Genomic DNA, 27,207 nt, shown 5'->3' with positions numbered 1-27,207 from the left:
CCCAGATAAGAAGTCAGTGGAGACAGAAAAGAAAGAGTGGCTCTGTCTGTAGAGTTTGGAGGGTGAAATGGATATAAATGAAAATGCTGTTGTTTACGTATACCAGTATGAAGAGGATTAGGAACAGCTATAAGGAGATGACAGCTAAAGTCAGAGGCCAAATTCAGATGATGCAGAGGAGAAAATGTTGATATAATAAATTCCTCTTCGACAAATGATGCTGCAGATGGGGCAACCATGGTGAGGGGAAAAAATATCAATGAAAATGTATGATATTTGCATTGAAGATGTCGGAAGAAGAAGAAAACAATAAAACAGAAGTGAAGTTGTTATATAATTGTAAACCAATAATTGATCCACAAGTTGTCTTCTTCTGAGTTAATGGAATCTTATTCAGGGCAGAAAGATGGGTACAGCCTCCCTTGGTCAAGTCACTATAGTGTAGGTTAGAGGAAACACAAGTCATGCAATCACAGACGCACACAAACACAGACATTGTAAATTGAGAAATACACTGATGTATATAACATAGGGCTGGGCGATAGGGAGCTAAACTCATATCTCGATACTTTTTCAAAATGGCGATGTATGATTAAAATCTAAATCACTTTAATTCAAATACACATTGTACTCCCACCTTTAAACAGTCGACTCTTCCGCACCCCTTCCATTGTCCCACCCTGACTCCTTCTTCCCTGTTCCCTTCCCCCTCACCGATTTGTAACACTGCCCTCTCTTTTAGTATTCGCTCTTTGATAAAGTTTTTTTTACCCATCCTGGTGATGGTCACAATTATGCAAAAAAATACAAAAATTTATTTAATTGCAATAATAAAACATGCATTGCTGTCAAAAAAAGGTTGCACTACATGTATAGTGTGTTGACCTTCGACAGCATGTGCAGACAAGGTAGTTTGGAAATAAAATAAAATAAAATTATAACATTTAGTAATTAATTCAAATAAAGCATTACCAGAAAGACAATTATTGGTTAAATTTGCTAATGCAAAATGCCACACAGGCACATTTATTAACAAACAGCTGCACAACATGTGCCACTTTTCACTGTTTTTCCTATAGGGGACAGCATGTGTGAGTGAGTTATGAAGTGTGGCTTGTTTAGGGGAAGGTCTGGATTTGGACGCACTCAGCAATCCAAGTAATTTCGCCTCGGGCACCAAAAAGGCTAGGGCCAGCCCTGACATGTTTTGTCTGCCAACTGTCAGTCTTCCTCAGAGGCATCACGTGATTGTTTTTGATTTATACTCCCACATGAAAGTGATCAGTAGATGCTTTTCCTCATGAAAGAACTTGTGTTAGTCTGAATAAATTAAACCTTAACAAATTATTTAAGAAAAGACGACAAAATGAACTTGCTGGAATGAAATTGTTTTGGGAGTAAACACTTATACGTTCATTTTGACCATACCTACTGTTAAGTGCCTCTCGATGTATATTTATGGTTCTGTAACAGATTACACGTGTTCAGTGTGGTGGTCACAGACCGGACAGTACCCACTGGGTCCAGGTGTGATCACCGACAGGAACGCCGTGACCGTACGTGAGCCGCGCAGATAAGTTCACGCTACCGTCAGGGCGCGTGAGCGCGCCGCGGCAATGACAGTCGCCATTTTATTTTGAAAATCAAACTGAGCTGGAGGCACATTAGTCTCTCCGTCTAGTTTGTTATTAGCGGCGACGAGTGATGAGGACCTAAATTATCTTCCACAGAGCACGGTAAGGCCTCCCGGTTCACGGCTTTCGACACTTTCGAATTTAAAACCCATCAGCAATGATAGTGTAGCAGTTAGCCAACCAACTCGGGTTGCGTCTAATTCCTGAGAATCAGCTAATCACTGGTGTCACTCAGAATGCCGTGTTTCTGCTATTTTCAAATGTTTCTCGTGTTTAAACTGTTTTTATTCGGTTTAGTGTCATGGTGTCATTGTTTCTTTGCTCCTCAGCAAATGTTCCTTACAAAACCTACTATTTGCAGCTGAAGTGTTAGCGTCTCCAGTTACTATATGGAGCCATTAAACTAGGCTACAGTATACAATTTTAAAGATAGTGGTCATTCTACCTAAAATCTTACGTTCCCCCAACGTTTAAACAATATATATGAAATTAATTAAAAACTACTGGAAAATCAATTTTGTGCAATGAGTAGCGTTAAAGTAGAAATGGGCTCTTTTAGCGGAGTTCTTAATGGTAGCTTCAAACGTGCTCATCTAGCTAAGGTTAGCATCTCGATATGCTAGGCTATTAGCATTAGCTCGTGGTTTCCAGAGAATTTGGTTATTATTTACATTGAACGTTATATTAAAGTTCGGAATGCAAATTTACTACTATGTAAATTTATTACAGAGGTTTTAGTTCTATCGCAGTGGAGAAGTTTGTCCTTTAGTTAAAGTTAAATGCCAGTGCTGTTAGCTAGCTTAAACTTCACCTTAGCAAGTGTTTATCGGCGTCATGGTGATGTTAACTGTAGTGCTAAGTGAGTCTCTTCGCTACCTGGATGAACAGTTTATTTTAAATTGCAGATACAATTGGTCACTCAGTAGGAACAACATTTGAGTTGATTTATTTAGGTATTTGTTGAAGGCAGTTGTGAGAGATTGACGGGTGTTCGAGTTCAGCTGGTGAGTGTTGTAGCTGATGACAACCTCTCCATTGGGTCGCTGTTTAACGACCCAAACGAAACCTCAATGGCCAGAGAAGCAACGTAAGACGCTTAATGCGTTCCACATGGACTAAAAGGCTACACTACATTTCAGGAGGAAGATATGCTCACTTTCGTTTTCGTGATGTTAATGTACAGGTGTTAAAATCTTCAATTCCTTTAAACATGTTGGGTCCTCTTGGGCGAAATAGAAAATACCACAAATATACTCGGTTCAGAAAGATTTGTACCTGAAGTTGGATGTTTTAACATTTGTTGTTACCATCGTACTACCAGCAACTAAAGACACAGACGGAGAAAGGTCACTTGTAAGCACGGTCACCAGTTGAACCAAAACACTGTTAGGGTGCGCTAACATACGCTAGCGCTTTCTTTGTGTCATTGGGTAATTTTCCCCAATGACTGCTAATCTTGTTTTTAAATTGTCAGTGTCGGCCTCTCCCTTTATTTTGTTTGCGTTTATTCTTTCTCTTTTTTTAAATTGAGATCACAGATGTCAAAGAAAACCGTGTAAGAATTTAGCCATTTGTTAAGGCCTCACAGCTAAGTTTTACCCTGAACTCTACGTAAAACGTATAAGTATTTGATTGTGGTACATTTGTTTATAATAACTGGTTTTAAAGATAGTTTTGTGTATCACTTGTTTGCAGCCTGGATGCCAAAGTCAGTGTGTGGTTAGAATAATCACTGGTAGGCCACTAAGCCTGTGACAGTAAGCTGTGTTTTGACTTGGTAAAAGCTAAGTTTACTGCACACCAAAGTTTAGGAAATGTCAATTGTACATTTCTATCTTTTTGTACTTTTTAGGCTGTTGATAATGACCCGGGCCTCAGACAATCCTGACTATAGTTCCGGCACTTCCTGTGCGCATGCGTTCACATGTGCAGTAAGCCGAATACGGTAGTTCCGTCACTGCCGGACTCGTGTCCTCCTTGCTATTGTTCTGTCAATTTTATTTTAGCCCTAACCCTAAAATGTTTTTTTTTTCTTTTTTTTTTCCCATATATGTATTTTTAAAGATGGAATTTGCTGTGTTAAATATGTTAAGATGAAAAAAAAATTAAATACGTCAGATGTGGGATTCAAACACCACATCAACGGAAGGAAAAATCCTTGATCTAGCGCCTTAAACCACTTGGCCATCCTAACACGGTGGTAACACAGGCACATTACGCGTATGTAGAAAAGGTTCGGCAGTGACGAAACTGCGCAAAGGAAGTGCCGGAACTATAGTCAGGTTTGTCTGAGGTTCTGGTCCGGAACTATAGACACTTTTTATTTGCAATATTCTTTGAAGTTTGGTGTAATTTAACGACATATTTTTTTTTTTTTTTTGCAGATGCTCAACCGGATTTTAAATTGAATAACTACTGATACTGGGACCCACTGATTGGAGTACTCATTTGGAAGCCAATACATTTTTACGCCTTTGGGGGGGGGAGCAGAAGTAACTTATCACCGAAGTGACTAAAGGGGAATAATGGTGATTTTGCGCCGTGCTCGGCCGCCTGCTTCCGCCCCAACCAGCAATGAATCTTGACTCGCTCTCGCTGGCTTTGTCTCAAATCAGCTATCTGGTGGACAATTTAACAAAGAAAAACTACAGAGCCAGCCAGCAAGAAATACAGCATGTAAGTGTTATCATAGAGATCAAAGATGGCTCATATGAGAGATTCTATCAACTTATACTGTGATGATATGGTTGTCTGAAATTTGATAGAACCAGTGTTCTTGTCTGCTGAAATGTTTCTAATTTTCAGTTACATTAAACAAGAAGTGATTTAATGGTTTGTGACAATGTTGTCAAAACATCTCCTAGTTTCTTATTTTTCTGTCACCGAAAATCTGCATACTTGGAATTTTTTCTCTCACACAGAAACAAGTTATTCTTTTGTTTATGAACGTTTTATCATTTCTAACACACTCGCATTCACCAAATTATTTTTTTTTATTTTAAATAGTTATTCATTTTAGTTAGAAGAGGCTTCCAGGTTTAATATGTAGACATTTCAAATTTGTATATGGTCAATGTTCTAGTATTTTCTACTCCTTTTAGATTGTGAACCGTCACGGCCCTGAGGCAGACAGGCATCTACTACGCTGTCTCTTCTCGCATGTCGATTTCAGTGGCGATGGTAAAAGCAGTGGCAAGGACTTTCACCAGGTAATAAGTGATAAATGAGTTTCACTAGTCTTGTTTAAAGTATTGATAGCATGGAACAGCATCGATTCAGGCTCTACAATGCTTCTTTTTTTTATTATACAGAGTCGGTGTGCACAAATTTGGAAATTTTTTATTTATTTATTTTTTTTAATTTGTAAGAGCATACACCTTGAATATTCCAATCTTATTTTATTTTAAAACATGAAAAATATCCACAAAACAATACAAATGTGTTAGTTTAACTGCACATTAGGTAGTTATCTCAAATAAAAATAAAAGTTTAGAACATAGCTGTTCAAAATAGTAAATTATATCACTTTCTTTAGTCTTTCATTTTTCACATTTTAATAACAAACCAAACTTGTCCATCAGGCTACACTGCAGACCTGTTTTCAGCTCTTTGCCAATAATAAAGCGCACAGCTGTATTTTGGTTTAGCAAATAAAGAAAATCACAGGGTTTGGCGTAGATGATAAAATAATCTACAGGACAAACTTAAAAAACATCTTAAACCACCAATAAAGTTTTAGGTGTCCAAAAATGAAAAAAATGTCCAAATGCAGCAGCTTTGTGGATATTTAAATGTAAAAGTATCCATCTACATATAATCGGCAACAGTTTACAAGATAAAAGCTCCTAAAAGTCAAACATTCTAAAAAATAAAGTGTATCATGTCTAATGTTTTCATAAGTCAACAGGTAATGACAGAATGAACGTGGCACAGGTTAATTATTCTCTAATTTATTACAGTCACTTGTTCATTAGTGACAGCTTTTTATTCATGTCAAAAGCTATAAACTCCATAGTTTTCTTCGAAGTCACATTGCTCTTTTCACTGTTCATAGGCACCAACAGCAGTCCACTGGCTGTTTGCTTTGTTAGCTTTAGCATTAGCTTGATTTCTAGCTTCAAACGCTCCACACTCAGTGGTGAGGCGATGTCTTATAGTGAATGAGGTAGCAGTTTGTTTGCAGCTCCACCAGGACTTATTTCCGTATTACAGGAATTACAAATTGCGATCCTTTATGCTCTTAATTTTTTTTTTTTTTTTTTTTTTTGTGTGTGTACTACTGCCGACATGCTAAGCTAACCGTGCCTCCGACCCTCTGTGACTGTTGTTGTTATCCTGTGTAGCAGAGGCATGGGCACGCACACACATGCACACATAAGCTGGTAGGCGGGTCTGTCGGTCATCTCACGGCAGAAGAGGACAGTGGCTGACTTTATGACAGACTTTAGGGCGTTTGAAGAGGTAGGAAAAAATCGTCGGAAAAGATCGGTTAAATAAGGGAAACCGGCACCTATCAATCAATCGCTACTTTCCGCACTTCTCCCCTGTATGTCATATAAGCTCAGTTCTACGTTGCCTCTCTTCCTTGGAGCTCAAACTACACCCATCCTCACTCACAAGGTCTTTAGATACAATATAGCGTCAAACACTGACCAAAAACGTATGTCTATCAGTGTTAAATATGCAGCAGAAAAATGCAATCTGCAGTGAATGTTAGAAACAGGTTTTTACTACAGGTTTGGGTACCGTTAATCTCTTGCATCAGCATGTACAACATCAGATTCGTCATAAGCTACAATACGAGTTAAACTACGCTCTGCAACCTAGACCATAAACTCCTCCCCTGTAACAAGCTGCAGCCACCATACACAACTCACTCATATGTACAAAAGTGGCTCAACATAACCAAAGCTAGCTTAAAGAGCAATCTGGCTTTTTAATTTTGTTTTGTCTGCTTTTGTTTACAGTGCACTGAAGGCACTTTATAATTCATAATATTCCGGTTGTACAGCTATTGATAAATAAAGATAGTGTACTGGTGAATTTGACAGTCGATTTATAATTCACATAAGTTGCGAAAAATCTAGTTCTTATTTGCCAAAACAACTTTTTAAATGTTACAAATGTAGTTTTTTTTTCTTTTCTCATTCATACTGAATGTAGAACATATAAACATCTGATTTCCTGTAAAATATCTGCTTCATTGGAAATATTTACACATCACGTGTCTGTGCTTTAGTTTTGCTGATATCTTTTTAAAACTTAGACTTTGTTTTTGTCTTTACAAGTGCAAACCTCATTGTGAAATGCTCACTATAATTTTTATTGTTCTGATTGGGAGTTATCTTGTACTTTGTGTTGTCTTGATTTATTGGCCCATGTTTGAATTCACTGACCTCTGTTTTTTCTTTCTTTCTATCCTTTTGTATTTTAACTCTTTAAAGACTCAGTTTCTGATCCAGGAGTGTGCGTTGCTGATATCAAAGCCAAACTTTATCTCTACTTTGTGTTACGCAATCGACAATCCCCTGCACTATCAGAAGGTAAGAAGGCCAAGCTGCAGATCATATTAACAAAATATATTTGAAGGTTACAAGATATGATTATTTATTTCTTTATATCTAGATTTGGTTAGCCTAAAGCTCCTCGAACTATCGAGAACAATTGACGGTGTTCAAGTTTTTTTTCAGTAAGATGTCCCTGTCTTTCAGAGTTTGAAGCCATCAGCCCACCTTTTCACTCAACTGAGTAAAGTTCTCAAACTCAACAAGGTCCAAGAGGTAGGGCCACTGTGCAATATTTCAATTACCATTAATTGAGTGCAATTATTTGCTGGATTTGGCAGCCCAGAATACATCTTTTTCTTTTTTTTTCCTTTCAGGTGATATTCGGTCTTGCTTTGCTCAACTCCAGCAACACCGACCTTCGTAATTTTGGTAAGTCATTGAAGTAAAGCTTGTTGTATTTAGACACAAGGCAAATGCATTATAAGACCATCAGTCCTCCAAGTGGCGAAAGTTCAAAGAAAAAACTAAAAAGCTTTTGTTTTTAAATTAATTACAATTATTTCAAACATCTTATTTAGTGGAATTATATTTTCAAATTTAATTGAGGCTTTTATTTTTTTAATAATTCATGCCTTATTTTGCAACGTTTTTTTAAGCAACATTGACGTTCTGTATTTTTATGCCATAAATTGAACTGAAAGTGGAAGCAAGTACTGGTAATTTCTTGGTTTTACGTTTAAAAAAAAAAAAGTTCAGAATTTTGCATGTGAAGCAGAATCACGATCAATATTGACAATGAGATAAGACAGTGCTTGATAGTATCTGCAGTGTCTACAAAATGAACTGCTGCATGTTTGACAGGCTGCGAAGAGGGTAAATCCTTTTTTTCTTTTCTTGAATTTTGTTTTGTTTAGCTGCTCAGTTCATCAAGCAGAAACTCCCGGACCTCCTGCGCTCCTACGTTGACGCAGATCTCGGAGGAAACCAGGAAGGTGGCTTCCAAGACATTGCCATAGAGGTGTTGCACCTACTGCTCTCCCATCTACTGTTTGGTCAGAAGGGAGCCAGTGGGGTTGGACAAGAGCAGATTGACGCCTTCCTCAAGACCCTTTGCCGAGGTATTGTTACTGAGTTCAGATTTGTTTGCACCAAAATCTGAAAGTGTCAAAAATCTGATCTGAATGTATTTTCATCCAGATTTCCCCCTGGAGCGCTGCCCTGTGGTGCTCGCACCACTGCTCTACCCCGAAAAACGGGACATTCCCATGGACAGGATCCTACCAGACTCGGGGGAGTTAGCTAAGACTATAATGGAGAGTTCTCTTGCAGAATTTATTCAAGAAGTTGGCTACGGCTTCTGTGCAAGGTGAGCCTTAATCTATTTTAGACAAAATTAAAAACATTCACATGAATAATTTCCTAAATATTTTTGTACATGCGCTCACTTTAATTCAATTCAACTTTGTTTGTATAGTGCAATTTACAACAGTCATCGCAATGCGCTTATTAAAACACAAAATTCATAATAATAATATAAAAAAAACCCAACAACATCCACATGAACAAGCATTTAGCGACAGTGGGAAGAAACAACTCCCTTTTAACAGGAAGAAATCTCCTGCAGAACCAGGTGGCAGCCATCTGCCTCGACTGGTTGGGGTTAGTGGACAGAAGAACCAACAGAACAGGATAGAGAGATAGAACATCAGTGTCCCAGACGAGTTGAGCCGTGAACCACAGATCAGGAACTTCAATCATCAGCTTCACAACTCTTGAAACAGAGAAGAGAGAGAAGGGCAAGGAGAAGGTACTGACTCCAGAAAAATATGATACAATATTATCAAGTCACCCTGCCTTGGGCCTCACTCCCAGTGGCCTAGTCAACACTTATTGGAAAGCTAACAGCAACTCCAAGTAAATGTAAATGCGACCATTTATAGACGAGCCAATGTCCGCTCTAGCGGTTAGGTTATGTTATTTAATTCAGTCCTGTTTACGTGGACTGTAAATCATAACCAGCTACATCAGAATTTTGAATCTCTTCCTGTTTATTGAACCAGTAAATGCGACTGTTTACAGATGAGCCCATGTCTGTTCTAGTGGTTAATTATGTTATGATTAAGTCCTTTAGTGTGCTGTCATATTAGGATAAGTAGTTAATTCTTTCATTAACCTCTGAAGATTTTGTCTTTTCAAGCCTTTTATTATTTTATTGCAAACAGGTTAAAGAAACAATAACTTTAAACTAGCATTGATGTTTTGTCATGTTTTCTGTAGTCTGGAAGAATGCAGGAACATAATCCACCAGTATGGGGTAAGGGAAGTGACAGCCAGCCAGGTGGCCAGAGTCCTGGGAATGATGGCTCGCACCCACTCTGGCCTGACCGATGGCATTCCACTACAGGTAAACTGACTTTTTTTTTTTTTTTTTTTTTTTTAATTGTTAGATTTAGGGCCTCAAGGAAGCAGAAATTTAGAACACCCCGACTAGGGCTGGATGATGAATTGATTTTGAACCATAATTGAAGTGATTATTTAGGACACAGTTAAAGGAAATATTTATTTGATGCCCTTTTATTTTTTTCAAACAAGTTCATTACAGTGCAGTTCTCTCAGTCTGGACTGTGCAGCTCCAGGTTACTTGAGTATGTTTCTGAACTCTCGCAGGCGAAACAATCGGTCGCCGATTGGACAGAATACTTCAGCCTCTAATGCCATGACGATGTGGCGCTGCCCTGTCACTACTGACAGTTGTACCGTCACGTCTTATATTTGGTCTCTCTTCCTATGTTTTCCAAAGAAAATCCTAAATCAATCCCTGCAGAAGTCATTAATGATCATTCAAAATAACCCGCCACAACCTCCGCTAATGCTTTACATAAACACAGAGATGACGCCGCCCCACGGTGCTGCTGCTGAGTTGTCACTGATGGATTTGCTCCGTTACAGTTGCGCTTCAATGTAAAGTCCTATGTTTGTTTCTGGTTGCTTTCTCACATGATTAAAGACCGCACCATGCTTTCCTTGAGCCGAACCAGACCTACGTTTTTCAGAGGAGCAGAGTTCGCTTGTTTACTCCGCACCAGAGTTTCAGTGACCTTTCACATATCACAAAAAGACCAGAGTATCCGAGGAAGCGAAGCATAGTTCAGAGCAATGTGTGAAAGCAACCCAAAACACCAGTTCCAAAGCTGGCAATTGCGTGCGCCTCTTTACACTGCAACAAGGCTAATGTAAAAAGTGGTAAGGATTATGATTGTGGTGTCGATTTACATTGCAACAGACGTGGTCCTGATATTTACAGTTTATATAAATGTAATTTAAATAATCAACTTAACCTTTAACATAGTTTTGCCAAAAAAAAATAATCAAATCCAGTTTTCAGAGAACAAATTAGGGATTATATGTTCATGTAAAATCCTGTAGCCCTTACTTGGACTATTTAAGTTCATTTATTTTTCCAGATTAAGCCTTTGATCAAAGGTGGGAGGGAAGAGCACCTAACTAAATAAAATTTTTACAGATTTTTGAAGAAAAAAAATTGAAAATTTTGAATTACTTTATTAATCCCTGAAGGGAAATTAGATTGCACTCTGTTATTTATTAGAGACATGCTTCTCACACACATATGTCCGAAACACACACATGTGCAAACTGGACCTGTGGACATGCATTAGTGGAGAGATGTCAGAGTGGGGCTGCTTTTACAATGAAGGGAGTGCACCAGAGCAGTATTGGGGTTTGGTGCCTTGCCCAAGGGCACCTCGACAGTGCCCTGGCACCTCTCCAGCTACCAGAACAACTTCCATATTTTGGGCCGCATTGGGACTTGAACCGGCCACCCTCCGGTTTCCAACCCATGTCTCTAGGGACTGATCTACTGCCGCCCAAGATGAAAGGCTTAATTTGTATTTTGTCTTTGCAGTCGATCTCGGCACCGGGAAGTGGCATCTGGAGCGATGGTAAAGACAAGAACGATGGATCGCAGGCACATACGTGGAATGTTGAAGTTCTAATTGACATTGTCAAAGAAGTGGTAAGTGAATGGCCAGATCTATTGTTTCTGTAACAGTGTTAAGAATTTTTTGCATGTTCATGTCATTGGGGTTGTGCCTAAATTAGCACCCACATTAAAACAAATGTTTGCTCTTTATCTTACCCTAGAATCCCAACCTGAACTTCAAAGAGGTGACCTACGAACTGGACCATCCAGGCTTTTTGATACGAGACAATAAAGGCCTGCATTTAGTGGTATATGGCATCCAGAGGGGGCTGGGAATGGAATCCTTTCCTGTTGATCTCATCTATCGACCATGGAAACATGCCGAGGGACAGGTAGCTTACAAATATTCTCATCAAAAAGTTGTCCTTAGCGTCATTAGATCAGCAAAGTTCCGGTAACGTATTGCTATTGATTTTGGGCTTTAAAAGTTGGTTTTTGTTGGTTTTTTTCCTCCCCTCCAGTTGTCATTCGTTCAGCACTCACTCATGAACCCAGAGGTGTTTTGCTTTGCTGACTATGCTTGTCACACTGTGGCCATCGACATCCTTAAAGCACCACCAGAGGATGACAACAGGGAGATCGCTACGTGGTATGAAGATAAAATACCTTTTGCTCACGTGTCATATGATACAATTAAAATATTTCCAGCTTGTAGACGTGGTGCTCTTGATATACATTGATAGCAGTTTGATTCACTTCAAATACTCGAACAATTTTGCTTTGATGATGCAAGTTATATCTGCTTAGAAATCGGTGAGGATGGTTTTGTGCGTTTACTTAATGTTTCCATCTTTCATTGCAGGAAAAGTCTAGACTTAGTTGAGAGTTTGCTCAGACTATCTGAGGTGGGCCAGTATGAACAGGTGAAACAGCTTTTTAGCTTCCCAATCAAGCACTGCCCAGATATGTTGGTGCTGGCACTGCTCCAGATCTCCACCTCCTGGCACACACTGCGCCATGAGCTCATCTCAACCCTCATGCCCATCTTCCTGGGCAATCACCCCAACTCTGCTATCATACTGCACTATGCCTGGCATGGACAGGTGGGTACATTCGTTGTGTGTTTGTCCCTGACTGCCTACACAAAACTGTTCTCACTAACACTACTGTTGGGCTTCCAGGGGCAGTCTCCGTCCATCCGTCAGCTTATTATGCATTCTATGGCTGAGTGGTACATGAGAGGAGAGCAGTATGACCAGGCTAAGCTGTCTCGCATTCTGGATGTGGCCCAGGATTTGAAGGTTTGTTAACATGGCGAATATTTACATGAAAATTTGGACGTTGTATAGTAATGTGGAAGTTAATGGCAGTGACACCTCAAACCATCTGTTTATGTAAATAGAAAAAAATGGAAATGATGGCTATTGAATCGAGAAATGCACCTTCATTTGGTTTTTAATAAATTGCTGATATATTCTTGCCTTTGGGTGGCACATTGATTTTGTTTACTTAAATAAAGAAACATCAAAATGTCAGTGCTTATTTGTGGTTGAATTAATGAGATTGGTTTTATGAATGAAAAGACATTTTTGATACTAATTCTGTTTTCTTCCCCATTTTAGTCTCTTTCAATGCTGCTGAATGGAACCCCATTTGCCTTTGTTATTGACCTTGCTGCACTTGCCTCTCGCCGTGAATACCTCAAACTTGACAAATGGCTGACTGACAAAATCAGAGAGCATGGGGTAAGCTTTGTAAGAGACCCTATCACACTTTTGGAATTTAAGAAATACTTTACGAGCTTAAAGCTAGTACTTCTTTTACAGTTTGTAACGCTTATATTTTTTGTTCCTTGTGACAGGAACCTTTCATTCAGGCATGTGTGACGTTCCTGAAGAGGCGTTGCCCGTCCATCATGGGTGGCCTGGCACCAGACAAAGACCAGCCCAAAAGTGCTCAGTTGCCCCCAGAAACTTTAGCCACCATGTTGGCCTGCTTGCAGTCCTGTGCTGGGTGAGATTCAGTCTTTTCTCTTTACACACTTCTAAGTGAGGTTTAATATTTTTTTTACTTGAAGTTAGTATTTTTTGTAATTGCAATCTGACCATAAAACATTGAGAAATGTTCAGATTTTGTTGCTTTCCTTTAGAGATTTACTTGACAGCAATTGTTTGATTGTTTTTACACTCGCTAATTTGTGGTTCCGTCGCTGTTTACTCAGGAGTGTGTCCCAGGAATTGTCAGAGACCATTTTAACAATGGTTGCAAACTGCAGCAATGTGATGAATAAAGCCCGACAGCCACCGCCGGGGGTAATGCCAAAGGGTCGCGCTCCAAGCACCAGCAGCCTCGATGCTATCTCACCTGTACAGGTAACCACATGACGAATGATTATCATGTCTTGAGATAAATAATCTCATACAATCTTCAGCTAACCATCTCTCTCTTTATGTGTGGCAGATGGACCCCCTGACTGGTATGAGTTCTTTGACTTTGGGGGGCACAGCCACCTCCCACACTCAAAGCATGCAGGGTTTCCCAACTTTGAGTTCAGCTTTTAGTAACCCCCAGTCTCCAGCTAAAGCCTTCCCACCACTCTCCAACCCAAACACCAGCACAGCTTTTGGGGGCATTGGCAGCCTGACCTCGCAGCTCCCTGGTATGGACTCTGGTACTAAGCTATTTATTCATCTTCTCTTTTTCAACATTCAAAATTGCTCGTAAGTCAGCTTTTCAGACTAAAGGGTTTTTAATAGTGGTTTGTATTAAACCAATTTAGTCTGGATTACCATTGGTAGGGCATTTAATATTATGATAAAGGAATTGACGTGTTTTGGGTGCTGTGCACTTCTAGGTCCCTTGGCCTCAGGGATTGGTTCTGGGATTGGCTCAAGTCTGGGAATGCCAGCAGTCAGCACTGACCCATTTGGCACCAGAAAGATGAGCACGCCAGGCCTGAACCCGACAACCTTTCAGCAGAGTAAGATGAAGGCCTGTAAGTGGTGGTAGTGGTGTGACTGAGAGCCTTGCCCTGTGCTGCTCTGCACTGTATTTCCTCTTCCAGGATGGGTTTTGCTCAGACTCAGTTATTTGTTTTTATGCATGTCTGTGCTGCAGAAATACAGGATACAATACCTACGTCATTTAGATAATTTTTTTAATCCTGGTATCAATGAGCTCTGTTTTTAAATTCTGCATCCTATTGAAGAGGAAATACAGATCAGTCTTCCATTCCTTGTCTGCTTTTTGCTGACAGCCCCACTTTTATTGCAATGTTTTTTGGTTGTTACATACACAAGATGTTAATCTGTTTTTTTTTTTTTAAAAAACCAAAACCAGCACTTTAAATTATTTGCCTGTTTATTTTATTCATGTGTGCCACAAGAAATGAATCTACTGCAGAGCTAATTATAGAATATTTTATTATCAAACCAGTTTGAAATAAAAGTAGCCTTGCATCAGAAATAGTGATGCACACCCTCTACCCTTACTGGGCTGGCTGCAACTGACACTTTTTTTGGCACAATAAGCAATTGATTTTCCTAATGTCTGAATAGTTTTGTTTCTGAAGAGCAAAATGGAAATAATTATTTTGTATTTTCTGCTCAGCTGATCTTTCTCAGGTGTGGCCTGAGGCAAACCAGCACTTTAGTAAGGAAATAGATGATGAAGCAAACAGCTACTTCCAGCGCATCTACAACCACCCACCTCACCCAACCATGTCTGTTGATGAAGTAAGAAATGATGTGATCAATGAGGTTTCTGTGCAGTATAACTGCTGGTTGATGATCTTCAAACACACATGATGCTTCTTGCTTTCAGGTACTGGAAATGTTGCAAAGATTCAAGGATTCCTCGATCAAACGAGAGCGAGAAGTGTTCAATTGCATGCTTCGGAACTTGTTTGAAGAATACAGATTCTTTCCCCAATACCCAGACAAGGAGCTGCACATCACTGCCTGCCTCTTTGGTGGCATCATTGAGAAGGGCCTGGTAACCTACATGGCCCTGGGCTTGGCCCTCCGATATGTTCTTGAAGCCTTAAGAAAGCCTTTCGGATCCAAAATGTATTATTTTGGAATTGCTGCCCTGGATAGATTCAAAAACAGGTATCTGTGTGCACTCGGTATTTAAAAGCCTTTTGATGAAATGCTGATTTTTGTCTTAAGATAATGCCCTCTTTTCTGCTTCTAGGCTAAAGGATTACCCTCAGTATTGTCAACATCTGGCTTCAATTGCTCACTTCTTACAGTTTCCCCATCATTTACAAGAGGTAACCAGGTTTCCTTAATTCAGCTGTGTTTTTTTAACTTTTGAAGTCACATACTTCCTCCACTAAATGTCAAGGAAGGCCTTTTTGCATTCATATAAATTAAATCTCTCGCTCTGCACCTTTAAATATCCTGTGCGTGCAGTATATTGAGTATGGCCAACAGTCACGGGACCCTCCGGTGAAGATGCAGGGCTCCATCACAACTCCAGGCAGTGTGGCACTCGCACAAGTCCAGTCCCAGCAGCCTGCAGGTCTCAAAGCGCCACAGCCAGGACAGCCGAGTACACTCGTCACCACCACCACAACTACAACCACTGTGGCAAAGACCACCACCATCACAAGACCAACACCCAGCAGCTTCAAGAAAGATGTGCCAGTGAGTTCAACTTTAGGGAAAAAAAGAAAACTGATTTCATCTATATAAACCTGTCCAATTTTTAGAAGATATATATTTTTAATACGATGCTTTTAACTGCAGCCCTCCATAAACACTACCAACATTGATACTCTGCTGGTGGCCACTGACCAAACAGAACGGATTGTGGAGCCTCCAGAGAACGTCCAGGAAAAGATTGCGTTTATTTTCAACAATCTTTCTCAGTCCAACATGACGCAGAAGGTTTGAGGACTATCAGGATAGTTGTATTTGAAAGACAGTTGTCTGTATGTATGTAACTAAGAATAAATGCTTTTGACAGGTGGAAGAATTGAAAGAGACGGTGAAAGAGGAGTTCATGCCTTGGGTGTCCCAGTACCTGGTGATGAAGCGTGTCAGCATTGAGCCCAACTTTCACAGTCTCTACTCAAACTTTTTGGACACACTCAAAAACCCTGAATTTGTCAAGATGGTCCTTACTGAAACATACAGGAACATAAAGGTAACCCAGAGACAGGCTCATTGCACAGTTCATGTGGGTTGCAGACCTCAAATCGTGTCTGTAAGGTCTTTGAGAAAAGTTAAAAATATTTGTATCTCTTTTTCTTTTCCCCCCCCCCCCATCTTAGGTGCTTTTAACATCCGACAAGGCAGCTGCAAATTTCTCTGACCGCTCCCTGCTAAAGAACCTGGGTCACTGGTTGGGCATGATTACACTGGCCAAAAACAAACCTATACTTTATACAGTAAGTATTGGACTTACTTAGTCTCTCAATAAAATGTATTTTGAATCTTTATATTGAGAGTTTTTTTTTACCCCCATCCCTGTAAAAGGATCTGGAAGTGAAGTCGCTGCTACTGGAAGCTTATGTGAAAGGACAACAGGAGCTCCTCTATGTGGTCCCATTTGTGGCCAAGGTTTTGGAGTCGAGCTTGCGTAGCATGGTAAGCAATGAGAACATCTAACAGTTTAATGGCGTCCCCTTGATGTCATTATTTACTTCAGTAAAAATGTTAACTTATTTAAATATTGAAATATTAGTTAACCAGGACAAGGTGTGTCTCATTAAATATTTCATCGTTTTCTCTTGATGCTGTAGGTTTTTAGGCCACAAAATCCCTGGACCATGGCTATTATGAATGTTCTTGCTGAGCTCCACCAAGAACATGACCTCAAGGTAATAAAGTTTGCTCTTTTTTTGTGCTTCTCAAATAATGCCATCCTAAACGAGATCATTTGTAAAAAAAAATCACCCAAAGAAGGTGTTAAATCTGTTTTTGTGCCTAGTTTGTCTTTAATATTTCATTATTTTAAGGAAAAAAAACAAGCACAATATGATTGATATTCTGCTCTTTTTCGCTGCAGTTAAATCTGAAGTTTGAGATTGAAGTTCTGTGCAAGAACTTGTCTCTGGACATCAATGATCTAAAGCCAGGAAACTTGCTGAAAGACAAAGACAAGCTGAAGAGCCTTGAAGAGCAGCTGTCTGCACCAAAGAAGGAAGTGAAGCCTCCTGAAGAGATTCTGATACCAGTGTCTACTACAGGTAACTACGTCACATTTCTGCTTTGAAATATTGTCTTTGAATGCATGTCTGACTTGTTTGAATAAGAAATGTCAAAGAAGGATTTTTGTTACTTTTTTGCAAATTAGTTTATCTAGCTATCGCTAATAATTTCTTTAAAAAGATTACGCTCAAGTTTAATGATGTACTGTCTAGATTGAAAAAATGTAAGAGTTAGTTTTCATTTTACTTTTATAATAATGCTACTTTTATATATTTATATATATATTTGTTTTAATGCGTGTTTTACTATGACAGTGTGCCTTTTGTTGTGATTTTTAATCAAATGAGCATTTTGTGACCAACAGGAGACTTTGTTCATTTTGCAGCCCCTCCTTCAACTCCAGCAGCTACAACCACCTGCACAACCACTGGGCCACCTACACCACAGTTCAGTTACCATGACATTAATGTGTATGCCTTAGCAGGGCTATCGCCACACATTAACATCAATTCCACCGTAAGTGTGACAGTTTTCTTTAAAGCAGTAGAACTTAAGATTTATGCTTTAACTAGATATACTGGTCATAAAATTAGAATATCATGAAAAAGTTGATTTATTTCAGTCATTCCATTCAAAAAGTGAAACTTGTATAATGTATGCATTCATTTCATGCAGACTGACTTATTTCAAGTGTTTATTTCTTTTAATATTGATGATTATGACTGATAACGAATGAAAACACCAAATTGAGTATCTCAGAAAATTTGTATATTGTGGAGAGTTTCAATATTGAAGACACCTGGTGCCCTGTCAAGGTCTTTAAATAGTGTCTCAGTCTAGTTCTGTAGGCTACACAATCATGGGGAAGACTGCTGACCTGACAGTTGTCCAAAAGTCGACCACTGACACCTTGCACAAGGAGGGCAAGACACAAAAAATCATCGCTAAAGAAGCTGGCTGTTCACAGCTCTGTGTCCAAGCACATTAATAGAGAGGCAAAGAGAAAGAAAAGATGTGGTAAAAAAAAAAAGTGTACAAGCAATAGGTATATCAGCATCCTGGAGAGGATTGTGAAACAAAACCTATTCAAAAATGTGGGGGAGATTCACAAAGAGTGGACTGTAGCTGGAGTCAGTGCTTCAAGAACCACCGCGCACAGACGTATGCAAGACATGGGTTTCAGCTGTCGCATTCTTTGCGTCAAGCCACTCTTGAACAAGAGACAGTGTCAAAAGCGTCTCGCCTGGGCTAAAGACAAAAAAGACTGGACTGCTGTTGAGTGGTCCAAGGTTATGTTCTCTGATGAAAGTACATTTTGCATGTCCTTTGGAAATCAAGGTCCCAGAGTCTGGAGGAAGAGAGGAGAGGCACAGAATCCATGTTGCTTGAGGTCGAGTGTAAAGTTTTTACAATCAGTGATGGTTTGGGATGTCATGTGCTGGTGTTGGTCCACTGTGTTTCCTTAGATCCAAGGTCAAAGCAGTCGTCTACCAGGAAGTTTTAGAGCACTTCATGCTTTCTGCAGCTGACCAACTTTATGGAAATGCAGATTTTATTTTCCAACAGGACTTGGCACCTGCACACAGTGCCAAAGCTAGCAGTACCTGGTTTAAGGACCATGGTATCCCTGTTCTTGATTGGCCAGTAAACTCGCCTTACCTTAACCCCATAGAAAATCTATGAGTTATTGTGAAGAGGAAGATGCGAGACGCCAGACCCAACAATGCAGAAGAGCTGAAGGCCACTATCAGAACAACCTGGCCTCTCATAACACCTGAGCAGTGCCACAGACTGACTCCATTCCACGCCACATTGCTGCAGTCATTCAGGCAAAAGGAGCCCCAACTATAAGTATTTGAATACTGTACATGCTCACAATTTTCATGTTCATGCCAACATTTTTAGAAATCTTTTATTTTGGATCGATCTTTGGTGATACTCTAATTTTCTGAGATACTGATTTTGGATTTTCATTAGTTCTAATTATCAAAATTAAAAGAAATAAACATTTGAAATATATCTGTGTGTGTAATAAATGAATATAATATACAAGTTTCACTTTTTCAATGGAATTACTGAAATAAATCAACTTTTTCATGCTACTTTAATTTTATGACCAGCACCTGTATGTACACCAAATAACTAGGTAATGGACATGATTGCCAGATGACGCATAGCCAACTTGTCATGTCCCTTTTGGTCATCGTTCTCAAGTTGTAATTGTTTTGTTCAGATCCCACTGCTACAGACTCATCCTCAGCTGAAGCAATGCATACGCCAAGCAGTGGAGCGAGCTGTCCAGGAGCTGGTTGCTCCTGTGGTTGATCGCTCCATCAAAATTGCAATGACAACTTGTGAGCAGATCATAAGGAAAGACTTTGCGCTTGATTCCGAGGAGTCACGCATGCGTGTGGCAGCCCACCATATGATGAGGAACCTGACTGCTGGAATGGCTATGATCACCTGCCGCGAGCCCTTGCTCGTGAGCATTGCAGCCAACCTTAAAAACAGCTTTGGGGCTGCAATTAGAGTGAGTGCACATTTCTTTAGGAAAAGTTAGGATGCATTTGTTTTGTGTTTTTAATCGTAACTGTACTTTATTTAAGGCACCAACCCCTCAACAGAGAGAGATGATAGATGAGGCTGCAAACAGGATTGCTCAAGAAAACTGTGAACTGGCTTGCTGCTTCATCCAGAAGACAGCTGTGGAGAAAGCTGGCCCAGAGATGGACAAGAGACTAGCCACGGTAACTATGAGACTGCTTTCAGGATGCAAGTCTTGTTTATAGATTTGATTCTATGAAACGTAAACTACAGGGTTTAGGTAAATCCAGTCAAAGAGAAGCTTTTCTTCTTAAAACTTACAGAATACTGCATGTTACCCCGAGTTGGGTGGTCCAATTATTTAGGCATGAAGACTCATGATTACCTTCTTAGATCTGTGAATGGACTGCTCTACTTTAAAGCATGAGGCTTTCAAAGACTTACAATTCTGTTTCCTTTTTTAATTATTATTTTAACATTTGAAATATACAATTTGTTGAAAAATGTCTTTACACTTTCAGGAATTTGAGTTGAGGAAGCATGCACGCCAAGAAGGAAGACGCTATTGTGATCCTGTGGTTCTGACTTATCAAGCTGAACGTATGCCTGAGCAGATCAGACTCAAGGTAGGATTATTGTAACAAGACTAATGGAAGTTAAAGGGTCCATTTCCCCTTTTTAAGTACTTCTTTATATAACTGAGTGGAAGTGTCTGTTATTAGTTTTGATAGTAATTTTTTTAATATGCGTTTTTCTAATCTGCAGGTTGGAGGAGTGGACCCAAAGCAGCTGGCTGTGTATGAGGAGTTTGCAAGAAACGTTCCAGGGTTTTTACCCAGTAACGATCTTTCCCAGCCAACTGGCTTCTTGGCTCAGCCCATGAAGGTAAGTATTTAGAAAATTAAAAATTCAAATCAAATGGGTTTTCATGGTTTTGACATGTTTTTGTATTTTTTACTCATTAGGACTCCATTTCTGTAACTCAGCAACAGGCATGGGCCACAGACGATGTTGCTCAAATTTATGACAAGTGCATGGCTGACTTAGAACAGCATCTTCATGCCATTCCCCCAGCCCTCGCAATGAATCCCCTGACTCAAGCCATGCGTAGCCTATTAGAGGCAGTGGTTTTAGCAAGGAACTCCAGGGATGGCATTGCTGCCCTCGGCCTGCTGCAAAAGGTAAGCTCTTATTTTGTTAAATATCAGGAAGTGATCTGCTCCTGCCTCACTTTGCACTTACACACAACCTGAGCTATATGTAGACATTCATCATTACACTAAGCTTTGGAAAGAGGTCAATGTTGGAGCAGGAGTTTTTTAAAATGCTGTCAACTTTATTTTTGCAGGCTGTAGAAGGTCTTCTTGATGCTACTAGTGGAGCTGATGCTGACTTGCTGCTTCGTTATCGGGAGTGTCATCTGCTGGTGTTAAAAGCCCTGCAGGATGGACGTGCGTATGGACCACAGTGGTGCAACAAACAGATCACCAGGTGAGTAAAGACAATAGATGTGAAGGACGGTGGTTACAAAATAAAAGCAGCAAAGCTTGTACAGTCATATTCTAGATATGGGTGTATAAGATTTGATTGGATCTGCGTGTTGCCGGCTGAGAGCAGGGTTGAATGAAAAACAGCCTAGCCAACATCCTGAGCTGCATTTGTTTTTCCTCAGGTGTCTAATCGAATGTCGTGATGAGTACAAATACAACGTAGAGGCAGTGGAGCTGCTCATCAGGAACCATCTTGTAAACATGCAGCAGTATGATTTGCACCTGGCACAGGTACTCCTCACATGGTTTCATTTGCTGTGTATTTTTCTAAACTTGGCATTGAAAGTATCATTGGTTACAATTCATCAGATTTTTTCTTTTTTCTTTAATCAAATTTGACAAAACTTGTTTCTTCTCCAGTCAATGGAGAATGGATTGCACTACATGGCAGTAGCGTTTGCCATGCAGCTGGTGAAGCTGCTGCTGGTTGATGAGCGCAGTGTGAGCCATGTGACGGAGGCGGACCTCTTCCATACAATTGAAACTTTGATGAGAACATGTGCACACTCCAGAGCTACTGCACCTGAGGGGTAAAAATACCACAATTAAGATGAAGTTGTCCACAGATTTATATAATCAGTCATTTAAAAAATAATTTAACACATTTTCTTTTTCATTCAAACTCAGTTTCTCAAATCATTGCTTTTTTATCCTCTTTCTTCCTAGGCTCCCTCAACTGATGGATGTTGTTCGCTCCAACTATGAGGCCATGATTGACCGGGCACACGGTGGGCCCAATTTCATGATGCATTCTGGGATTTCTCAGGCTTCAGAATATGACGATCCCCCAGGCCTAAGGGAGAAAGCTGAATACCTCCTGCGTGAATGGGTCAATCTGTATCACTCGGCTGCTGCGGGCAGGGACAGCACCAAAGCTTTCTCAGCATTTGTTGGCCAGGTTAAATCCCCAATATCAGTTCATGTCAATCTGAAACATTAAAGCAACACATTGCCTTGTTTCAGGCATTCATGTTCATATCCTTTACGTTTCCAGATGCATCAGCAGGGCATCCTGAAGACCGATGATTTGATCACGCGGTTCTTCCGGCTTTGCACAGAAATGTGTGTTGAGATAAGCTACCGGGCCCAGGCTGAACAACAGCACAATCCAGCAGCCAGTGCTGCCATCATCAGAGCCAAGTGTTACCACAACCTGGACGCCTTCGTCAGGCTCATAGCTCTGCTCGTCAAACACTCTGGGGAGGCCACCAACACCGTGACAAAAATCAACCTCCTCAACAAAGTAGGGCTCTGTCTCCAGCTGTTATTTTTCACTGATAATGTCACGTTTATTCCATCATGTTCTGACATTAAACGCTGTTGTCTTTCAGGTGCTGGGTATTGTAGTCGGTGTATTGATCCAGGATCATGATGTCCGTCAGACGGAATTCCAACAACTGCCATATCATCGCATTTTTATAATGCTGCTGTTGGAGCTCAACGCCCCTGAACATGTCCTGGAGACCATTAACTTCCAGACGCTCACTGCCTTCTGGTAAGACCTCACCAGTTACCATGTTCTACATGTTCTCCACAAGCAAAGATACTTTAGCTGTTTGTTTTTATCTGCAGCAATACCTTTCACATTCTGAGACCCACCAAAGCCCCTGGCTTTGTGTACGCCTGGCTGGAACTCATTTCTCATCGCATATTCATTGCAAGGATGCTGGCACACACGCCACAACAAAAGGTATACAAACCAGATGTGACATAATTATTTGTATGAATTTTAGAGCTGAAGTTCAGCGTTTTTACAGTTTCGTGGTTTTTGTGGTTGATTGTACTGGAATTATGTTACAGGGTTGGCCCATGTACGCACAGCTGCTCATTGATTTGTTCAAATACCTTGCCCCGTTCCTGAGGAATGTAGAGCTCAACAAACCTATGCAAATCCTCTACAAGGTGATTTCCTTTTTGGGTTACTATTTTGAGTCGTATGAGTAAAGCAGTGGTTTCACCGCCATCGGCACCTGTTAAACGTCTTTGGTTTGGGTTAAGGCTGTTTGACCTCTGAATGATTTTTTTTTTTTGAAAAGATGGAGAGGTTTGCAACTCCTACAATTCATAATATTTTAGTATGACACATTAAAGAAAACTAAATGTTAAACCAAAACATGCTAGAGATTATTTAATTTTTAAAAACTGCATTTAACCTTTTAAAATGTAACTGTTATTTTAAACTTTTTCATTGAAAAAGCTCAGTATAAACTTGTCATATTTAAAATGAAAGCACGATATTTTTTATTCAGTCAAATTCACATGATCCACTGCAAAATTAGTCTGAGACCCAAGAGTTACGAATATTTCTTCTTTGGCTGGTTTATTGCTCATGTTTGGTTCAGATAAGTACAGATAAGTAGATATCAAACAACCTTGCCAAATACTTAAATATGATAGTACTCAAACATCTATATGCTGCAGGAATTGTTTTTAATCCCAAAACTGTTTGTGTGCTGCCTTTGGCTGTTTAGGGCACGCTACGTGTGCTCCTGGTCCTGCTGCATGATTTCCCGGAGTTTCTCTGTGATTATCATTATGGCTTCTGCGACGTTATTCCACCCAACTGCATCCAGCTCCGCAACCTCATCCTTAGTGCCTTCCCACGCAACATGAGGCTTCCTGACCCCTTCACACCCAATCTCAAGGTAAACACTCCAATTACGCACTAATTCAAAGCCCTTGTCTCTGGTTCTTTTTTAGCATTACGACTCATTTTTGCAATCTGCTCTTCAGGTGGACATGTTGAGTGAGATCAACATTGCTCCCCGCATCCTCACCAACTTCACAGGTGTAATGCCCTCTCAGTTCAAGAAGGATCTGGACTCTTATCTGAAGACACGCTCTCCGGTTACTTTTCTCTCTGAGCTGCGCAGTAACCTGCAGGTAGCACAAGGGTCACTTGTTTTTTTTTTTTGTTTTTTTTTTGTCTGGTGCATATATGTTGTTGAACAATGGTGTAATGTTATTTATTTGTTTGGTTTATTTTTCTACCTACCTATTTAGGTCTCAAATGAGCCAGGAAACCGCTACAACATCCAGCTGATCAATGCTCTGGTGTTGTATGTCGGCACACAAGCCATTGCTCACATCCACAGCAAGGGCAGCACCCCCTCCATGAGCACAATCACCCACTCTGCACACATGGACATCTTCCAAAATCTGGCTGTGGACCTGGACACTGAGGGTATAGGAGCCCTATTCAAAATTACATTTTAATTTATAAAATGTGTTTTAGGCTGCAAAAACTTTTAACTTGAGGTCACATGACTTAAATAGAAAGTCTCCTGTAGAAGTTTTTATTTTGGTTCATTGTTAATTATTGTTTAATGCTCATTGGAGTGTTTTGAGGCTTCACCGAAGTGATAATTTTTATTCTTTGTCTCTGCAGGACGGTATCTGTTTCTGAATGCGATCGCCAATCAGCTCCGCTACCCCAACAGCCACACGCACTACTTCAGCTGCACCATGCTTTATCTGTTCGCTGAGGCCAACACCGAAGCCATTCAAGAACAGATTACCAGGTGAGCTTGTTCACACATCATAGTTCCTGTTTTGGGTCTCGTCATCACAAAGGACTCATCTTTAATCTTATTGTTTCGTCCTCAAGGGTTCTGTTGGAGAGGTTGATTGTGAACAGGCCTCATCCCTGGGGTCTCCTCATCACATTTATTGAGCTGATCAAGAATCCCGCCTTCAAGTTCTGGAGCCATGACTTTGTGCATTGCGCCCCCGAAATCGAAAAGTATGTGTCTCTCTTAAAATATCTATAGGTGAAAATAGCACTGGTTTCTCAGCCATTGCTGATATTACTGCTCAACTGTTTCACTTCTCTTTAAAGTGACACCTCACAACACCTTCAGTATTATATACTGTAGTATAGTGGAAATGTCCAAATTAGGAGGTGTCACCGGGTTCGTATTATAATATCAAAAATATAAATAGATTTTTAGAAATTTAAGGAGCAATTCATGTTTAATATAATGATTAATCATTAGAATTTTTTTTTTTTTACTGCGTGACTAAGCCACGTAAACACTGCCTTCTATTGTCAGTGAAAAAAAAATCCAAATTGACAAACTGCAAAAGCATCGGAAGTTACATTTTTGAGAACTTAATAAATTGCCAGAATACCTCAAATGTAATAAATCTGTAGCCCTATTATACACACTAATTCAGAGTTGGGTCACAAAAGTGAGATTTTATCTACGTTCATGTAGCATTTTGAATAAAGACCATTCTAAGTATTAAACACTTGTGTGTTTTTGTTGTCACTTTGTATAATTTTCTGTTTTTAATTTAAAAATTTTGTATATAGTATGTCTTTGGAGTGGGTTTTTTTTTTTTCTTCTATTTTATTTTTCAGTTATATATGTGTATAATTGTTGCCTTTTTTGTGTTTGGTGTTTTTTGATCTCAATTAGTGCAAACAATGAAAAAAAAAAAACACAAGAAATATTTTACTTTGAGTGCTTCACAAAATGAGACCAGTGGCTGCATGCTCCTCTGAGTCAGCAGTTTGCTAAATGCTTAAAAGCAGGAGTAGCTTTTTTCCTGATAACATGAATTTTTCTGCTGTGACTTCTTTAGTTTATAACATAAACATTAGTTTTTGCCCACATTCGAACAATGGTGCAGTGGTATCTGCTGATGTCCTTACCTAACGTTTCCCCTCTTCTCCTTAGGCTTTTCCAGTCGGTAGCCCAGTGCTGCATGGGACAGAAGCAGGCCCAGCAGGTGATGGAGGGCACTGGTGCCAGCTAGCCTGAACACCTGCCAGCTCAGAGCCGTAGGGAGAGATGCTGTGGCCTTGGTCCATCCTCGCCCCCACCGGACACGTACAACTTCCTCTTCACCTTTAGCACTGGATAAACTGGCAACCCAAGTCATTAAAAATGTGGATGAACAGACTACTGCTCGTGGATCTGAGTGGGAATTTTGTTAATCCTGTTGGGGCTGAATTGAGATAAAAAAGGATTGGGACATGCTTTGATGTAAATATTTAAAAAGGGAGAAAGGAAATAAGCAGTGAAGAGCATAGCACATGTCCTACAAATGTATCTCGACATGTAACGGCATCTAAAGCGTATTTTCATTCACTACCAAAGTATTTGGTTTACTCCCCCCCTCCCCAACACACAGTTTTTGTTGAGATGTTTTATTTGTTTTGCTTTCAGAAGCTGAATGATAGATAATTGAAGAAAAACCCCTGCGTGCTGCAGTCTGTTGGATTCGTTTGAATCACTGAGTGAAACGTGAAGGTGTAGCCAGGTCTCCCCAGTGTGGTGGGGTGGTGGTGGTCTGCTCCACGTCTCTGGTTGGTGGAGATGGGTTTGTTCATTTTAAACCGGCTCCAGAAGTCTCTCCCCGGCATGTGTAAAATTGTTCAAAAGTAACGGTAATCTCACATTTTGACAATTTGTATAAAGACCCAAATTGAAGAACAATAGAAGGACCAATACTGCTCATTTTGTAACATTTTGAATGTTTTGTAAATGTATTGGTCCGTGTGTTGTATTTTGTAGTTCTTTCTAGTTTGCCTTTAGTTCTTGCTACTTTACTGCAGTATGTATACATACCAGAAATAAAGCATTGAAACTGCAAAGAATTCAATTTTTTTTTTTTTTTTTTCATGCTGGTGAAGACAATTCCACACATTTATCATTCAAATGTTTTTTGTTTCGAAGATGTCATCTATACATTTAGAGCTTTGTCTAAAGGATTATCAGTATGTTTCTGTGGAACCATGCAGCACAGAATATTATTTAAAGCTACTGGAGGCCAAAACAATTAGACAGTGTCGGTCCCATAGATTGAATAACAGTCTATATGCAAAAGGTAAAAATTGCTGCTTGAAAGTTGTTTTCTTCAGTG

The 27,207-nt window shown here is 39.9% G+C and overlaps 1 protein-coding gene across 11 annotated transcripts; it reads left to right on the top strand.

Moving 5' to 3' along the window:
* The first annotated feature begins 1,497 nt into the window (after nt 1–1,497).
* cnot1 (CCR4-NOT transcription complex, subunit 1) lies at nt 1,498–26,941 on the top strand. Of its 11 annotated transcripts, none has more exons than XM_028448439.1 (49): nt 1,498–1,736; nt 4,019–4,310; nt 4,736–4,843; nt 7,079–7,177; nt 7,346–7,414; nt 7,516–7,570; nt 8,056–8,259; nt 8,339–8,507; nt 9,419–9,545; nt 11,067–11,177; nt 11,306–11,476; nt 11,606–11,733; nt 11,947–12,187; nt 12,266–12,385; nt 12,707–12,829; nt 12,946–13,097; nt 13,306–13,456; nt 13,545–13,743; nt 13,939–14,079; nt 14,694–14,818; nt 14,907–15,193; nt 15,279–15,357; nt 15,500–15,733; nt 15,836–15,976; nt 16,056–16,235; nt 16,363–16,479; nt 16,568–16,678; nt 16,834–16,911; nt 17,100–17,280; nt 17,628–17,758; nt 19,476–19,772; nt 19,849–19,989; nt 20,308–20,412; nt 20,552–20,671; nt 20,752–20,967; nt 21,135–21,277; nt 21,459–21,567; nt 21,697–21,866; nt 22,003–22,234; nt 22,331–22,579; nt 22,668–22,831; nt 22,909–23,026; nt 23,137–23,238; nt 23,808–23,981; nt 24,070–24,219; nt 24,340–24,520; nt 24,725–24,857; nt 24,944–25,078; nt 26,019–26,941. In XM_028448439.1, exons 2-49 carry the CDS (start codon nt 4,209–4,211, stop codon nt 26,095–26,097), a joined length of 7,152 nt encoding a protein of 2,383 aa, XP_028304240.1. In that variant the 5' UTR covers nt 1,498–1,736; nt 4,019–4,208; the 3' UTR covers nt 26,098–26,941. The 11 variants fall into 11 exon arrangements, with proteins under 11 accessions (XP_028304240.1, XP_028304235.1, XP_028304238.1 ...); XM_028448434.1 differs by having other exon boundaries at nt 12,707–12,838; nt 13,545–13,755; nt 15,491–15,733; XM_028448437.1 differs by having other exon boundaries at nt 1,499–1,736; nt 13,545–13,755.
* The last annotated feature ends 266 nt before the right edge of the window (nt 26,942–27,207 follow it).

The sequence above is a fragment of the Gouania willdenowi genome, chromosome 6 (genome assembly GCF_900634775.1).
Source record: "Gouania willdenowi chromosome 6, fGouWil2.1, whole genome shotgun sequence".
NCBI classification, from domain to species: domain Eukaryota; kingdom Metazoa; phylum Chordata; class Actinopteri; order Blenniiformes; family Gobiesocidae; genus Gouania; species Gouania willdenowi.
Note: the sequence above shows the minus strand (reverse complement) of the source record. Positions and strands in the feature narration are given on the sequence as shown.

Coding starts and splice junctions, on each gene's coding strand:
- cnot1 (XM_028448429.1), top strand. CDS start 4,209: ATGAATCTTGACTCGCTCTCGCTGGCTTTGTCTCAAATCAGCTATCTG. Junction 15,194..15,278: donor CTGGATAGATTCAAAAACAG/GTATCTGTGTGC, acceptor TTCTGCTTCTAG/GCTAAAGGATTACCCTCAGT. Junction 24,858..24,943: donor ATTCAAGAACAGATTACCAG/GTGAGCTTGTTC, acceptor TTCGTCCTCAAG/GGTTCTGTTGGAGAGGTTGA.